General features: G+C 43.5%; 1 protein-coding gene across 4 annotated transcripts in view; it reads right to left on the minus strand.

Annotated features, from left to right (window-relative positions):
* Positions 1 to 9,622: 9,622 nt before the first annotated feature.
* The window catches only part of LOC110525725 (uncharacterized), a 77,557-nt gene continuing 68,853 nt past the window's right edge, over positions 9,623 to 18,326 (minus strand). For 2 of the 4 annotated variants that reach the window (XM_090237648.1, XM_036979867.2), the window contains exons 10-16: positions 16,415 to 16,501; positions 15,467 to 15,519; positions 15,258 to 15,320; positions 15,100 to 15,144; positions 14,815 to 14,859; positions 12,111 to 12,195; positions 9,623 to 11,401 (exon numbers count right to left, since the gene is read on the minus strand). In XM_090237648.1, the coding sequence (XP_090093774.1) occupies positions 11,262 to 11,401; positions 12,111 to 12,195; positions 14,815 to 14,859; positions 15,100 to 15,144; positions 15,258 to 15,320; positions 15,467 to 15,519; positions 16,415 to 16,501 (518 nt within the window). In that variant the 3' untranslated portion in view covers positions 9,623 to 11,261. Of the gene's footprint in view, positions 11,402 to 11,773; positions 11,865 to 12,110; positions 12,196 to 14,446; positions 14,459 to 14,814; positions 14,860 to 15,099; positions 15,145 to 15,257; positions 15,321 to 15,466; positions 15,520 to 16,414; positions 16,502 to 18,326 lie in introns of all 4 variants that reach the window. The other 2 variants (XM_036979864.2, XM_036979866.2) reach the window with 2 other exon arrangements.

The raw sequence follows: 18,326 nt of genomic DNA on the forward strand, positions 1-18,326 counted from the left end.
AATAATCACAGTAGTTGTTGAGCGTACAACAGGTCAGCACCTCAGGAGTAAATGTCAGTTGGCTTTTCATAGCCGATCATTCAGAGTTAGAGATAGCAGGTGCGGTCGAGAGAGAGAGAGTGTCGAAAAACAGCAGGTCTGGAACAAGGTAGCACATCCGGTGAACAGGTCAAGGTTCCATAGCCGCAGGCAAAACAGTTGAAACTGGAGCGAGCAGCAGTACGACCAGGTGGACTGAGGACAACAAGGAGTCATCAGGCCAGGTAGTCCTGATGCATGGTCCTAGGGCTCAGGTTTTCTGAGAGAAGAGAAACGAGAAAGAGAGAGGAGAGACAGAGAGGAGAGGTCATGAGCAGATTATGTCCTGCATTTTCCAGCATGTTCTTAAATAAAGATAGATTTACAGTTAGATAAACATAGATTTTTTTGTCAGGGACATATACAGGATGCTATCCTCTACAACATGACCTTCACTCCAAATCAAAACTCAAAAACTACAACCTGATATTGGACAGAATTACGGAATCACATGTAAGGCTTACAACTACCAAAGATTACTATTCCAAAGCTATACTCTGGAAAATGCTCTGGAAAACAACAGAAACCAGATACACCATCCAACCTGAAACTGAGTGAGTAATGTTTAGTCTGAAGCTATATTTTATTTCCAAAAGCCAAGAATAAAAATGCATTACATTACTTTATAAGGACTGAACGCTAAGTTAAGGCTACCAATCTTGATACAACTTCAGTTAGCACTGACGTGTCAAGTGAGAGATGTCAAAGCCTTTTAGCCCAAAAATGGCAGGACAGTCACACAGTCTACTCCAACCAAATGGAGAGGCCTTAGAACCTGCCTCGCGCTGATCAGAGGTAATTAAAATGCAGTACCATGTGTATGTAAAGAATGATAAGACAGGAAAAGAGCACAAAATGAAGCTCCTTAAGGAAAATCAAGAGGCACTTTTTGCTGACTATTATAAAAATGGAAACATCAGCAACTTCATCTTCCACACAGACCATCCCCTGGAACAGTATTGGTACAGGGCAAGCCCAAACAGTTTCAGCTGAACTTTCACCTAATCAAAGAATTAGCTCAGCAGGAGAAGCTCTCCCTTGAGAAAGATAATCCCACCCCGAGCGGGTCAGACCAGACCTCCTCATTATATAACCCCACAGACGAGCAAACCCGGAGAGCTAGAGGTGGAGAGAGACATATCTGCACTCTGGACTGTGGTGAGACAACATCAACAGGAGAAAAAGCAAGGGCAGGAGAAGAACAGAGTACTAGAGGAGAAGACCAGACTGCTGGAGGAGAGGGTGAGGGGGATGGCGTGTGACAGAGAACAACCCACTAGAGTGGTGGCCACCCCCACAGAGAAGACTACCTCAGCTCCAGACAAAAATCTCAACACCACAGCAGAACAGTCCACCCCAGACTCTGACCACGTCGATGTTACAGCGGGACAGACAAATTAACAATCCCAAGCCCAGCACCCCCCCTGTCAACCACCCTGATAGCCCTCCTGACAACCTCCACACACCCACTGAGGACATACAAAAGACACAGATTGTACTTCTTATGGGCTCAAACGGGAAATATATACAAGAAAAATTACTTTTTCCCAAAGACAGTGAGTCTAAACTCTGGTGTCCAAGCACCCAGCGCGCCCTAGACCTTCTGTCTGAGGACCAACTAGGTTCACCTAGCCTCACCTAGCCACATAATAACACACACAGGCACAAACGACCTGAGAACACAGCAGGAAATGGTGGCCACAACACTCAAGGGAGTGATTGAAAAAGCTTCTTCCTTCTTTCCCCAATGCACAAGTGGTTATATCCACCCTGCCACCAAGAAAAGACTTCCACCCTGATACCATACAGCGGGTAAACGCAAGTATTTCCCATGACTGTGCCTCAAAACCAAATATTTACCTGGCCCACAGCTCCACCCTGGATTTGAACAGCCTTCATGACCAGGTCCACCTATTCAAGGCAGCAGTTCCCACCTTTGCCCGGTCCCTAAAGGACATCGCTCTCAAACTCAGCCCCAACACTTCACACAGGAGCAAAAGATCAATAGACACCCAGACCAGCAAGACACTCTCCCAGACCCGCAAGACACTCTCCCAGACCTGCGCATAGAGGACTCATGCCAAAAGGACCTACATCCAGACCCCAACACCACCAGCCACATCAACACCCCCACCCCAACCAATCAACACCCCTCCAAGTCAACCATGCCCACACCCCATTTAGGCCCCCTCAGATCAGACCTATTTTTATTTTTTTATTTCACCTTTATTTAACCAGGTAGGCTAGTTGAGAACAAGTTCTCATTTGCAACTGCGACCTGGCCAAGATAAAGCATAGCAATTCGACACATACAATAACACAGAGTTACACATGGAATAAACAAAACATAGTCAATAATACAGTAGAACAAAAAAACTAAACGTCTATATATACAGTGAGTACAAATGAGGTAAGATAAGGAAGTTAAGGCAATAAATAGGCCATGGTGGCAAAGTAATTACAACATAGCAATTAAACACTGGAATGGTAGATGTGCAGAAGATGAATGTGCAAGAAGAGATACTATGCCCCTCCTTCCCATCCCATGCACTCCACCCCCGCAAAGAGGGCCTCAACATGGAAGTCACACGTACGCCCAGGCCATGAGCAGGCAAACAGGCCCAACCCCCTCTCTTGTACTAGCCCAGCAGGCTCTGTTCACATTTATTGGCCTGAGGCCAAACCACACGACCAACAACATTGGACACTTTATGGAACACAAAGCCTTCACTATCTCATCCTGGAATATCCAAGGCCTGAGGTCATCTGCCTTTGGCCTAAAGAGCAGGAACCTGGACTTCATCAAAGAAATACAGACATTGTCATCCTACAAGAAACATGGTATAGAGACGGACCCACTGGTTGCCCTCTAGGTTACAGAGAGCTGGTAGTCCCATCCACCAAACTACCAGGTGTGAAACAGGGAAGGGACTCAGGGGGTATGCTAATTTGGTATAGACCAGACCTAACTCACTTCATGAAATGAATCAAAACAGGAACATTTTATATTTGGCTAGAAATCCAAAGGGAAATGATCTTAACTGAGAAAAATGTCCTCCTGTGTGCTACCTATATCCCCCCACTAGAATCCCTATACTTTAATGAAGACAGCTTCTCCATCCTGGAGGGGGAAATCAATCATTTCTAGGCCCAGGGACATGTACTAGTCTGTGGTGACCTAAATGCCAGGACCGGACAAGAACCTGACACCCTCAGCACACAGAGGAACAAACATCTGCCTGGAGGTGACAGAATTCCCTCCCCCATATGCCCCCCTAGGCACAACTATGACAACATAACCAACAAAAACAGGTCACAACTCCTGCAGCTCTGTCGCACACTGGGTATGTACATAGTCAATGGTAGGCTTCGAGGGGACTCCTATGGTAGGTACACCTATTGCTCATCTCTTGGCAGTAGTACAGTAGACTACTTTATCACTGACCTCAACCCAGAAACTCTCAGAGTGTTCACAGTCAGCCCACTGACACCCCTCTCAGATCACAGCAAAATCACAGTCTTCTTGAACAGAGCAATACTCAATAATGAGGCAACAAAACCAAAGGAACTGAGTAATATTAAGAAATGCTATAGATGGAAGGAATGCAGTGTGGAAATCTACCAAAAACAATTAGGCAACAACAAATTCAATTCCTTTTAGACAACTTCCTGGACAAAATGTTTCACTGTAATAGTGAAGGTGTAAACTTGGCAGTAGAAAATATTAACAGTATATTTGACCTTTCAGCTTCCCTATCAAATCTAAAAATTTCAAACAGAAAACTGAAGAAAATGAACAATAATGACAAATGGTTTGATGAAGAATGCAAAAACCTAAGAAAGAAATTGAGAAACGTGTCCAACCAAAAACATAGAGACCCAGAAAACCTGAGTCTACGCCTTCACTATGGTGAATCACTAAAACAATATAGAAATACACTGGAAAAAGAAGGAACAGCACGTCAGAAATCAGCTCAATGTAATTGAAGAATCCATAGACTCTATCCACTTCTGGGAAATTAGAAAACACTAAACAAACAACAACACAAATAATTATCTATCCAAAATGGAGATGTATGGGTAAACCACTTCTCCAATCCTTTTGGCTCTATAACAAAGAACAAACAGCAAAAACATATACATGATCAAAAACAAATCTTAGAACTAACTATTAAAGACTACCAGAACCTACTGGATTCTCCAATTACCTTGAATGAACTACAGAACAAAATAAAAACCCTCCAACCCAAAACGTTCTGTGGTGTTGATGGTATCCTCAATGAAATTATAAAATATACAGACAACAAATTCCAATTGGCTATACTAAAACTCTTTATCATCATCCTTAGCTCTGGCATCTTCCCCAATATTTGGAACCAAGGACTGATCAACCCAATCCACTAAAGTGGCGACAAATTTGACCCCAATAACTACCGCGGGATATGCGTCAACAGTAACCGTGGGAAAATCCTCTGCATTATCATTAACAGCAGACTTGTACATTTTCTCAGTGAAAACAATGTACTGAGCAAATGTCAAATTGGCTTTTTACAAAATTATTGTACGACAGACCACGTATTCACCCTGCACACCCCAATTGACAAACAAATAAACAAACCAAAACAAAGGCAAAGTCTTCTCATGCTTTATTGATTTCAAATAAGCCTTAAACTCAATTTGACATGAGGGTCTGCTATACAAATTGATGTAAAGTGGTGTTGGGGGAAAAACATACAACATTCTAAAATCCATGTACACAAACAAAAAGTGTGCGGTTAAAATAGGCAAAAACACACACATTTCTTCCCACAGGGCCGTGGGGTGAGACAGGGATGCAGCTTAAGCCCCACCCTCTTCAACATATATATCAACGAATTGGCGAGGGCACTAGAACAGTCTGCAGCACCCGGCCTCACCCTACTAGAATCTGAATTCAAATGTCTACTGTTTGCTGATGGTCTGGTGCTTCTGTCACCAACCAAGGAGGGCCTACAGCAGCACCTCGATCTTCTGCACAAATTATCCTAGACCTGGGTCCTGACAGTAAATTTCAGTAAGACCAAAATAATGGTGTTCCAAAATAGGTCCAGTCGCCAGGACCACAAATACAAATTCCATGTAGACACCGTTGCCCTAGGGCACACAAAAAACGATACATCAGAGCCACAGGTAACTTCCACAAAGCTGCGAACGATCTGAGAGACAAGGCAAGAAGGGCATTCTATGCCAACAAAAGGAACATAAAATTCGACATACCAATTAGGATCTGTCTAAAAATACGTGAATCAGTTATAGAACCCATTGCCCTTTATGGTTGTGAGGTTGGACAAACACCAAATTGAGACTCTACATGCAGAATTCTGTAAAAATATCCTCAGTATACTGTGTAAAACACCAAATAATGCATGCAGAGCAGAATTAGGCCGATACCCGCTAATTATCAAAATCCAGAAAAGAGCTGTTAAATTTGACTAAAATAAAGCAATTCCTAAACCTTCCATGACAAAGCCATCACCTACAGAGAGATTAACATGGAGAAGAGTCCCCTAAGCAAGCTGGTCCTGGGGCTCTGTTCACAAACACAAACAGACCCCACAGAGCCCCAGGACAGCAACAAAATTAGACCCAACCAAATCACGAGAAAACAAAAAGATAATTACTTGACACATTGGAAAGAATTAACAAAAAAACAGAGCAAACTAGAATGCTATTTGGCCTTAAACAGAGAGTACACAATGGCAGAATACCTGACCATTTTGACTGACCCAAAAGGAAAGCTTTGATTATGTACAGACTCAGTGAGCATAGCCTTGCTATTGAGAAAGGCCACCTTAGGCAGACCTGGCTCTCAAGAGAAGACAGGCTATGTGCACACTGCCCTCAAAATGAGGTGGAAACTGAGCTGCACTTCCTAACCTCCTGCCAAATGTATGACTATATTAGAGACACATATTTCCCTCAGATTACACAAATCCACAAAAAAATTGAAAACAAACCAGATTTTGGCAAACTCCCATGTCTACTGGGTGAAAGACCACAGTGTGCCATCACAGCAGCAAGATTTGTGACCTGTTGCCACAAGAAAAGGGCAACCAGTGAAGAACAAATACCATTGTAAATACAACCCAAATGTATGTTTATTTATTTTCCCTTTTGTACTTTAACCATTTGCACATCGTTACAACACTGTATATATTCATAATATGACCATTTGTGATGTGTTTATTATTTTGGAACTTCTGTGAGTATAATGTTTACTGTTCATTTTTATTGTTTATTTCACTTTTGTATATTATCTACTTCACTTGCTTTGGCAATGTTAACATATATTTCCCATGCCAATAAAGCCCCTTGAATTTAATTGAGAGAGAGAGAGAGAGAGAGAGAGAGAGAAAGAGAGAGAGAGAGAGAGAGAGAGAGAAAGAGCAGCCCAGTTTGGTCAGGTGACCCAGAGGAAGCTGCTCAGATGTGTACCTGTTGGGTTCCTGCCCTGGCTGCTCTTACTCATTAATCTGGTGTTGCTTCCCAGGGACCTGGACTGCTCCACTTCTGTGCCATACTGATAGGATACAATTGTATCGTTCTCTGTCATAAAATACAACAAATGATTGGAAAAATGTTTTGTACCTATTGTCTCTGTCTTATCAAATCAAGTCAAATCAAATTGATTTATAAAGCCCTTCTTACATCAGCTGATATTTCCAAGTGCTGTACAGAAACCCAGCCTAAAACCCCAAAACAGCAAGCAATGCAGGTGTAGAAGCACGGTGGCTAGGAAAGACTCCCTAGAAAGGCCAGAACCTCGGAAGAAACTTAGAGAGGAACCAGGCTATGAGGGGTGTCCAGTCCTCTTCTGGCTGTGCCGGGTGGAGATTATAACAGAACATGGCCAAGATGTTCAATTGTTCATAGATGACCAGCAGGGTCAAATGATAATAATCACAGTGGTTGTCGAGGGTACAACAGGTCAGCACCTCAGGAGTAAATGTCAGTTGGCTTTTCATAACCGATCATTCAGAGTATCTCTACCGCTCCTGCTGTCTCTAGAGAGTTGAAAACAGCAGGTCTGGGACAGGTAGCACGTCCGGTGAACGGTCAGGGTTCCATAGCCGCAGGCAGAACAGTTGAAACTGGAGCAGCAACACGGCTAGGTGGACTGGGGACAGCAAGGAGTCATCAGGCCAGGTAGTCCTGAGGCATGGTCCTAGGGCTCAGGTCATCCGAGAGAGAGAAAGAAATACCTAGAAAGAGCATACTTAAATTCAAACAGGACACCAGATAAGACAGGAGAAATACTCCAGATATAACAAACTAGCCCGCCAACACATAAACTACTGCAGCATAAATACTAGAGGCTGAGACAGGAGGGGTAGGGAGACACTGTGGCCCCGTCCGACGATACCCCCGGACAGGGCCAAACAGGCAGGATATAACCCCACCCACTTTGCCAAAGCACAGCCCCCACACCACTAGAGGGATATCTTCAACCACCAACTTACCATCCTAAGACAAGGCCGAGTATAGCCCACACAGATCTCCGCCACAGCACAACCCAAGGTGGGGGCGCTAACCCAGACAGGAAGATCACGTCAGTGACTCAACCCACTCAAGTGACGCATCCCTCCTAGGTACGGCATGGAAGAGCATCAGTAAGCCAGTGACTCAGCCCCTGTAATAGGGTTAGAGACAGAGAATCCCAGTGGAGAGAGGGGAACTGGCCAGGCAGAGACAGCAAGGGCGGTTCGTTGCTCCAGTGCCTTTCCGTTCACCTTCACACTCCTGGGCCAGACTACACTCAATCATAGGACCTACTGAAGAGATGAGTCTTCAATAAAGACTTGAAAGTTGAGATCGAGTTTGCGTCTCTCACATGGGTAAGCAGACTATTCCATAAAAATGGAGCTCTATAGGATAAAGCCCTGCCTCCAGCTGTTTGCTTAGAAATTCTAGGGACAGTTAGGAGTCCTGCGTTTTGTGACCGTAGTGTACGTGTAGGTATGTACGGCAGGACCAAATCGGAAAGATAGGCAAGAGCAAGCCCATGTAATGCTTTGTAGGTTAGCAGTAAAACCTTGAAATCAGCCCTTACCTTAACAGGAAGCCAATGTAGAGAGGCTAGCACTGGAGTAATATGATACATTTTTTTGGTTCTAGTCAAGATTCTAGCAGCCGTGTTTAGTACTAACTAAAGTTTATTTAGTGCTTTATCAGGGAACCCAGAAAGTAGAGCATTGCAGTAGTCTAACCTAGAAGTGACAAAAGCATGGATTGATTTTTCTGCATCATTTTTGGACAGAAAGTTTCTGATTTTTGCAATGTTACGTAGATGGAAAAAAAGCTGTCCTTGAAATGGTCTTGATATGTTCGTCTAAAGAGAGATCAGGGTCCAGAGTAACGCCAAGGTCCTTCACAGTTTTATTTGAGATGACTGTACAACCATCAAGATTAATTGTCAGATTCAACAGGAGATCTCTTTGTTTCTTGGGACCTAGAACAAGCATCTCTATTTTGTCCGAGTTTAAAAGTAGAACATTTACAGCCATCCACTTCCTTATGTCTGAAACACAGGCTTCCAGCGAGGGCAATTTTGGGGCTTCACCATGTTTCATCGAAATGTACAGCTTATCTTTTACATTCTGTGATTATATACCTTACCTTTGTTTAACGATTGTCCATCCTTTATTGGAGTGTTGCAGAAAATAAAGGATATTGGGATTTTCAACTTCCACCCTGATTGGGCCTATGTTCATTACTACTCCAGGCACAGAGGTGAGAACAACAGTAGCTTGTTCAAGTCTGACTTACTACTACCTAGCCTTGGAATGGCAGAGTTGGTTGCATGAGTGAGTATTGTCACATGAGACTTTGTTGTTTATTACAGATTTGGGTCGTTCCCTCAGGCGGCTCCCTCTAACCTTTCACCCATGAACCCACAGCCTTGGCCAGCGTCTGTTCCTCAATGGCTGATGAATGGGTCTGAAGCAGTGTCAGAGGCCCAGTTATTGGAAGAGCAGATGCTGGATTACAGGATGTCCTAGAGGAACCAGGGGTCAAAGTGGAAGTGTCAATGTCCTAGTGTCCTCTCTGAAGTCAGTCAGAGAAGCAAGCTGTGATCAAACATGCCTGAGTCATCAAATAAAATAATTATATTGAGCAAAAACATTATTGACATCTTTTTTTTAAGGCTTCAGCAACTGGAGAAGAGTTTCCTACACATAAAGCTGTGGTGGCGCTGGCTGCCACTAGACAGTTAGATGGCGCCATCTCCCTGCTCATTGATGACAGAGTTGGGGAGGAGGCTGTGACGACATCCAAAGAAAAGAGCCCCCTGCCACCAAGGAATACCTGAGGCTTGTCAGATCAACACAGAGTGGCCAACTAGCAGGAGCTTGGAACAGAAGGTATGATTTAGTATCATGATATTGTTATTTTCTTGGGTTTTACTGAGCTGAACTTGTGCTAAAATGTACCCTGGGAGGTAAAAGGAAAAGACAAGAGTACTCAAATAAATGTAATTATGAAAAGAATGAGGACAATGAGCCTGTTAAAAAACACAAAACAATTATTTATTATACCAAGCATCTACAAGATTTTTTTGCACAATAACACATTAGCAAGCGATTTGAAATAGGCCCCTTAATGGAAAATACATATGACGTTACACACAAAACAAGAAACTGCTATTGATATTTTTTTTATAAGATAAAGAAACACATTTGATCAAAGAAGCCTTTTTCTTGACTGTGACAGATAAATCAGTCGAAGTATACGAAAAAAAGTATGAAAAATGTATGCACTCACTACTGAAAGTCGCTGTGGATAAGACCGTCTGCTAAATTACTAAAATGTCAAATCTAAAGAATGAAATAGTGGTACAAAGTCACGCCAAAAAATGTATTCAAGTTCCATCAACAAGTCCTCTACTCCTACTGTGTGCTTAGGACTGAAGTTGCTGTAGGAGAAAGGGTTTCTTAGAGATGACATTGCTTTAGCTTGTGGCTTTAAAATAAATGTGAGGTGTCTTACTACTGACAGTTTATGCACGAGCTGCAGCTTGGGGTTCGAAAGAAATGCAGGAATTTGATCACAAATCAGAACTTTGTAGAATATACTTTGCTATAAGGATATGAGTTTTGTATTTCGGCACCGTTGTTGAGAAAATACTGTCTAAAAATGTAGAAAGTGCAGAAAAGGGTAGCACAGAACTGATTTGATGTGCAACAACATACATCTCAACTAGAATGTTAATAAAATAAATACAATTACATCCCTTGTGTGTTTGATTTAAATGGGGGGATATCAGACACCAAGACACACACACGGATATGCTTGACTTTTCATAACATGTCAACTGACACCTCAATGGGAACGGCGTGTAATTCTTCATCTTTATAGTGCACTTCATAACAAGGACTAAAACAATATTATAGAACCAAAAGGAATATAAAGGGAAGAGGTTTGTTTGTGTACATGTGTGTCTTGTAGTCTGTACATGTTAAATATATTTAAATAAGTAAACCTCTGAGATTCCCGACATTGTTAAAGTCCAAACAAATTCTCAGAGCCAGTCTCTTTTCTTTCACACTTGATTTCTCCTTTAATTGACCCTCATTTTCACTATACTGCAATGACCCTTATAGTCCAGAATTGTTTCAGTTGAATGAGCACCATTAAACATTTCAAGGAAAACTCCCCGCAAAAATTATCATACGATGCTTAAATGCATCATACAGGGATGATTTCTGTATTTTGAATGTTACATATCTTGAAAACTTTATTGCTGACAAGCAAAACATTTGGGACTATGTCAACAATGCACAAATTAAACAAATACCAAAATATAGTTTTGGGGTGGTATTTTCCTTCAATATTGGGTTTCCTTTTATCTTTGCATGTTTTCCGAGGCTGAAATATTTCCTAGCTGTAGACACAGGGACGGGACACAGGGGGAGCCATGGGTCTATGGGGAGGTGTGTGTTGGGGTAGAGGGGGGTGGTACTGGTTCCCAATGGAGGTGGGAAGACTCCGGAGCACCAGTGGGGCTTCCCTGAGGTGTCCCCCACCTTTCATCTGATGGTACAGCCGACAGAGGGTATCAGATAAGGTCTGGATCAGTAGAGTGCCAGAGAGACCTAAGGGAGGGGTGGTTAGACCCCGTGATCCTCAGAGATGCAGGAGGGATGCTACTTCCCCTGAACCTTGGTGTCTGAGGACAGAGGAGGGGAGACAAGCCAATAGGGTAGGGCGCCTGCCCGCTTATTCCTGTAGAAACCGCCTTGGGACGCAGTGCCGAACGAACCATCTCCAGACCCTAGATCAGGCTCTGTTGAAGAAACAATGAGTTGGGGCCATGCTACCCTATGCATACATATATGAGACATACATATCAAATACTTAGTTAATAGAGCACATTATTAAATATCATAAAGCATTTATATGATGTTGCCATAGGCTGATGAGATATCCATCATTATCATGTGTCTAGAGATGAAAGTCATTTGAGTTACATGCATTTATTTAGTGAAGAAATCAACATTTACTGGTAGATGTCTACTAATGTGAGTCCACATAGAGCAACAACTTTAAAAGCAAAAAAAGACATAAAATAGTATTATAAGTATGTTCCCTGCATGCCAAATGCAGTAGATAGTGTAATCTAGCCTGAATGAGGGGTGAGGATGGTTACCAGCGTTACCTGGCCAGATGATAGCCTCCAGCAGTGTCACCCTGCGAGCCAGAAGCTCCAAGTCTGCCTGCAAGTCTTGGAACATCTTCAAACTAATGTCCTATCGGAGAACAGTGACAAGGGGACTGGGTGAGGGGTGGAGAGTGGACACACCAGGCCTGGTCCTGGGGCTGTTCTACCTCTGTCCATACCCCATGTCCCACGTCCCACGTCCCACGAGTGGTGGAGGGTGGGGTGAGATCCAGCCTCATCTGACCCCTGCCTAAAGCTGACCCTGCTGCCTCAAGCTGACCCTGCTGCCTCAAGCTGACCCTGCTGCCTCAAGCTGACCACGCCTCCTACTCACCATGAATACCGATCATAGTCTCGAGGATTAAAACCCTCTCGGCTAAGATCTTCAGCGCTTCTCTGATCTGATGTATCCCGTCCCCCTGTGAAGATAGATACAGCCGTCAAGGTAAGGAGCACAAGCCAAACAAATTGCCCGCCAAGGTGCAAGTCATTTTCTCTCTGTCAATCCATTACAGCAGTTAGCAGGTTAAAACCAGTCCACGCACCCAGCCCGCATCCCTTTATCTCATCCCTCCATCTCCCTCGTTCTCTGGCCATGCTGCCATACCAGGCCAGTCTTTGCCATGCTGGGTAAAAACAGCATGCACATCACAACATATTCCTATGTTGTTGACATAACAAAAGTGGAGTAGACTGTCCAAGGCTTCAGGTTTGACCATGCCATCCACATTCCCTCTGGACTTGATCAAGATGAGCAGCTATTCAACCAGGCAAGTATTTTAGAGGGGTTGCATGACAAAAAAAGTGATTTTCTAAAAACATTTGTAAAGTCTTAGTCTGAAGTCTCAGTATATTGTATCTACATGACTGTTAATACAGCTGTGGTCATAATAGCTGCCAATCCATCTCTCACTGTGTTAAAATACGCTCACCAGATAAAGCCAGTAAGTCTTTAGTCTTTTTTAAAGTTTCTGTTTAAAATGAGAAACAGATCAATACCTACTTTTCAAGAAAGACCTACTGGCTTTATGAATAATCCCCTAAGAAAAAATATGAAACATAGAAAATAAAAACACAAAGATAACACAGACACAAGCAATCATGTCAGTGACAGTTGATAAAGAACGCATGCACACGATTGTGTTAACGTGGATGCCTGAGTACTTTTCTCTTGGGTAAAGAAATAAACTGATTAACGAGTAGCGGACAAATCTCTACGGAACAAAAGGCAAGATTTCCTTAAGCTACAGTACTGTATAAATCATAACAATGTCTAATGTCCAGTGTACTTGTGTTTTTCCAGGTTGTATGGCTCCACAATAACAAGCTCCTCTATGTCATTGATTGATGAGGAGCAGATGGGAGCAGAACAGATAGTGGGGCGGTAGTGAGGCCGTCGAGGAGATAAGAAATATATTTTGGGTTTGCGATACATTTTAGAGTAATCTTGCCTGGTTCCTGTGTTATTGCTGCATTTTTTTGTTATTACACTAAGTTAAACACAGAGTTTACATATGAGTTTGGCAAGCAAAAAGAGAAATGGCAAACAGTGCAGTAAATAAGGATGGGAGCATGCAGCCATGCATTGTGGGACACTGGAGGATAGCTGTATCCACTCACATTTCCAACCCCAATCCAAACACCCTACCCCACACACCCAGCACTAACCCATCACCACTGTTCCCACAACTCTAAATGGAGTGATTTGGCATATACATTCGACACATGCTTAAGCAAAAAGGCCCGAGGGGGTGTGGTATATGGCCAATATACCCCGGCTAAGGGCTGTTCTTATGCACGACGCAACACGGAGTGCCTGGATACAGCCCTTAGCCGTGGTATATTGGCCATATATCACAAACCCCCGAGGTGCCTTATTGCTATTATAAACTGGTTACCAACGTAATTAGAGCAGTAAAATGTTTTGTCATACCTGTGATATACGGTCTGATATACCACGGTTGTCAGCCAATCAGCATTCAGGGCTCGAACCACCCAGTTTATAATAACATTTATACGATGTATACACAATATGTGTTGTACACTAGTTAAATTAACATATGAACATGTCATCCTTTGCAAAATGTATATAATTTGTAGAAGGGTTTGTAAAAGCATGGCATGATCAGATATTGATCCTCAATACAATTATATATTACATGCCACTCAACAGATTCTTATAGATTCCATGATCTTTCCCTCAGTCAGCAAATGACTTAGCACGTGTGAGGTAGGAGCGTTAGGTAGGCGTGTGTGTATGTATATGCCAATGTCAGATTCTCAGAATGTGACTGTGAAAGGTAGCCATGGAGACAGTAGCTTGCAGAGGGAGTCAGACAGCTTTAGGGTCGGACAGGAGTAGGACAGTGTTTTCAACAAGGGGCAGCATTCTACAGCACACCCCAAGGACCAAAAAACCACATGATCTTAAAATCATCACGAAACAGAACACATACAAACAACAGCAACCACAATCCCACATGCAGTAAACGGACATACTATAAAGTAAATAAGTATTTCAAAAACAAAACAAATGCAGGACCATTTGCAGAACAATACTAACAGTAAACTTTATCAAAAAGTGAAATCGCAAAGATAAGCATGTAAACGTGGTGATTGGACATGGATCGTAGTGGTGACTTGCTGTCAAAAATCATTTAGATCACTTACATTTAGATTGTTCTTGTAACATGAGAAAGATGCAAAGGAAAAGCAGTGATTAGACGGACACAATCATTGTCTATACAGTAAACAGTATTTATACAATTTAAGTACACTGTGAGGAAATTGACTCTTTCTCAATTCGTTTTCCCACATTTCTCGCATCCTATATCCTCGCTTCCTTCTCAAACACCATTGGAAGAGAAGACCCCAAGGTTCCTCCCCTTGGACATTCTCCTCCTATGGCTTTGGTGGGTGCAAGGAGAGAAGACACAAGGAATCAAAGAAAGACTAATTGAGAAAGGGCCCCAGTTTCCTCTCCTGCCTCCTGGTCTTATGCAGCCCAGTGGTGTACAGCCCATATATTTTAGTCTTACCGGCAGGCCTTTCTCTCCTGGTTCTCCCTTGGCTCCTGGTACTCCCTAAATCGAAACATTAAGTAAAGAGTAATGGAACACCTGTGATGTCACTTCAATTGCATGACAGTACTGCCTTTGAAAAAGCAGCAGAAGAAACCCATTCTCTGAGTTTGTGAGAATGCTGGTTTGTATAGTTTACCATGCTGTATTCAGGTGTGACGTGTAGGTTTTCCTCACACTAACGCGTCTTTATGAAGGCCACACTCATCAGGGCCACAGCTATACAGGAAGTAGGTGTCTTACCGGATCTCCTATGAATCCTCTCTCTCCTGGATATCCCAGAGGACCCTAAGAAGCCAGAGGCAAGTTAGGAGTTTTGTCTCTCTATCTAGGGGATGGAAAAAATAGAATGGAAACATTAGGTGTGGTTGGGCCCTGGCTGGCCTGTGCATTGTTCTCACTCTCTCCCCACGTTCTCCTTTTGGCCCCACTGGGCCGTGTCTCCCAGGGGCCCCCGACTTCCCCTGTAGAGAGACCGGAGATAATGTTGAGAAAGACACATCATTTGTAGAAGTGTGCAGTAAGTGGATCTAATCTCACTCATATGATGATTATTATTTCTATTGCACCATTACACACTGCCTAATGTAGTGCTAAGGCAAACACCTACGTTCTGTCCTGCTGGGCCAGGGGGTCCCATGGGGCCTTTGGGGCCTGGGGGACCTGTATGATGGGACACATAAGGACTGTGAGCATTAAGGTAATAAGCAGCTTTTAGGTTAGGTTGCCTTTATAGGCCAAGATAGGTTATTATCAGACACACAAGGCAAATTGAGAATGAAAGGAGAGACAAAATAAAGGAGAGAAAAAAAGATGAATAATGGATAATGGATAGGAAAGGGTTTCATGTTGTGTGTGTTTTGGAACAGCTGGAACAAGATAAGACAATCAGATTATGCAAAGGCATTTGGACTATGACATAAACCACGGTTAAAAAGTCAAACAAATAATAAGAAGTCATTTTTCAGATGAATACTAACAACTGTGTCTTCCTATTCCTACCTCCACTGTAGACGTGTAAAGAATTACTGGACTGGGAAAACCGTTACATATACAGACATGCTTGTTACAATGTTATATTGAACATACTTAAATCTGCCTTGGTTGGTCATGATAGAAGGGATGCTAGATATGTCTTATCCAAAATCTGATCAATCATAGGAGCTGGCCCAAGCTCACTCCTCTTACGGCTCACTTTAAACACGGGAATGGAAAAGGCTCATCTTGACACATAATTCCATTGAACGCTGTTGATGCAAACTAAGGCAGGAGGGACAGGCAAACAACAAATCAATACAACATTTAAGAGACAGGAAGCAACTCCAACTTCCTCTAATGAGGAAATCAGCAATTTCAAGAGGAGAGTTGGGGACAGGAGAGATGTGTTTCAGTGAATCTGACAGAGAACGGAGACTTTTGTTCATTCTTATATTTAGTCCAGGGGCATAACTGGTACGAGAACCCAAATTAATATGCAATTGAATCACTACACTGACATGATATTGAAACCAACATGTTTTCTGGCTGGGGACCAAGACAGAGAGACGGAGATACTGACCAGCAGGTCCATCAGGGCCTTGGGGGCCCTGGACAGGAGCCCCTCGTGGGTCAGGGAAGGTGTTGGAGAGGAGCAGCTTGCCCTGACCTGGAATACAGAGGACATGCACACAGACGAGTGGTTAAAAAGGACAATGGCAAGAGGACTGATGGAGCACTTCATTTACTGAACTGCATTACTGACAGGTGCCTACAGGGGGCAATGCTCTCACACAAATGTCCAGGCTTCTTTCAGAACCATCACACGGGCCCATCTTCTCCATAGATAGGTAAATGTATGGCTAAATATCATATCATGATTATCACATTGTTTGCACTCATGTGTATGTGGAATTCATGTCCTACAAGTACACATGGTTCACTATTTAAGAATGACTTGAGTCACCTCCATTGACATTGTGCTGACAGAGCACTTCTGAGCTGCTCTACATCTGTGGGAAAGAGAGAGGAAAAAAGGTAGGAAATGTCCCAGTGATGTGGAAGTGTGTGGTTTTTAAGAGTTGTCTCAGGCTGACAGGGGGCACAGTGTTGATGGAGTGCCACAGAAGAGGAGAGCAGGGAGGAGAAGGCCTATCAACGAGACACATCCTCCAGCTGCCACACTGACTCTAAACTCTGTTCCAGTCCCACACAACCCTTTCTAAAAATAGCTGCGGAGGTGAGGTGTCTGCCTGTTTTTCTGTCTGTTCGTCTGTTCTTCCGAGCCTCCCACTAGTCCGTCCTTCGGTCTGTCTGCCTGTCTGTCTCTATTGAAACATTCTTTATTGTTCTCTTCATTTCCTGCTCCTGTTCTTCAACACCTTCTCTGACATGGAGTTCATGTCCCTCTACTTTCCAACCCCACAATGTCCTGGGTTTACAATAGTGTCCTACATCTGTAATGTCTATGATCTTCTAAAACGGCTAGGTTCACACATCCTCTCCTCTCTACCTGTCCCACCTGAAGATAGCAGGGTTTATTCCCATTCTGTTGCAGGAGATTCCAGCCTCCAGATCGATACGGGGAAGCCAATAAGCCAGTGTTTTCCAAAGGAAGCTCAGCACAGAACCCCTGCTTTCACTTTGATGTGAAAGAAACGGCTCCTAGTTTCAGAATTCTCAATGCCAACCCTGATTTACTTACAGCTAGAATTATCCATCTTTTCAACTACACAACCGACACTCTGCAGCCCATTTCCTCCTCTCTATTTTAGCCATTCAGCCCTCATACCTTCTCATATTGCCTGAGCTCCAACCTTGCGGGAGGTTGTATGAACCCCTGTTTCAGCTCCACATCTGGAAATGGTTGAGTGACATCAGTGATGGACAGGTTCTTATCCCAGTTTGTGTCTTCGCCCCTCCCTCTGTCTCTCTGTCTCTCTCTCGCTCCCCCATCATATATGTATATATTTCCCTTCCACAGACTCAGACCCTCTCAACCGGCACTCAATCACCTTCCTCTCAGGCCATTTTGGCAAGTAGACATGACCTGGGGAGAGGGAGTACCAGTTAAAACACATTGCATACATTTGTCTCTTTCTAATATCCTTACATTTATTCCCTCAACTTCCCACAGAGACAGAAAAGGGCTACCTAAGTATGGTTCTCAATCAGAGACAACGATAGACAGCTGTCCCTGATTGAGAACCCTACCCGGCCAAAACATAGAAATACAAATAATAGAACCCCCCCAAAGGTGCGGACTCCGGCCAGGAGACCGTCGCTGGGGGATCCGGACTGGAGGCCGTCGTGGGAGGCTTCGTGCCATGACTACTCACTGGAGGCTTCGTGCCATGGATCATCACTGGAGGCTTCTTGCCATGGATCATCACTGGAGGCTTCTTGCCATGGATCATCACTGGAGGCTTCTTGCCATGGATCATCACTGGAGGCTTCTTGCCATGGATCATCACTGGAGGCTTCTTGCCATGGAT

Source organism: Oncorhynchus mykiss, chromosome 6 (genome assembly GCF_057628025.1).
Source record: "Oncorhynchus mykiss isolate SJ-2025 chromosome 6, ASM5762802v1, whole genome shotgun sequence".
NCBI classification, from domain to species: Eukaryota; Metazoa; Chordata; class Actinopteri; order Salmoniformes; family Salmonidae; genus Oncorhynchus; species Oncorhynchus mykiss.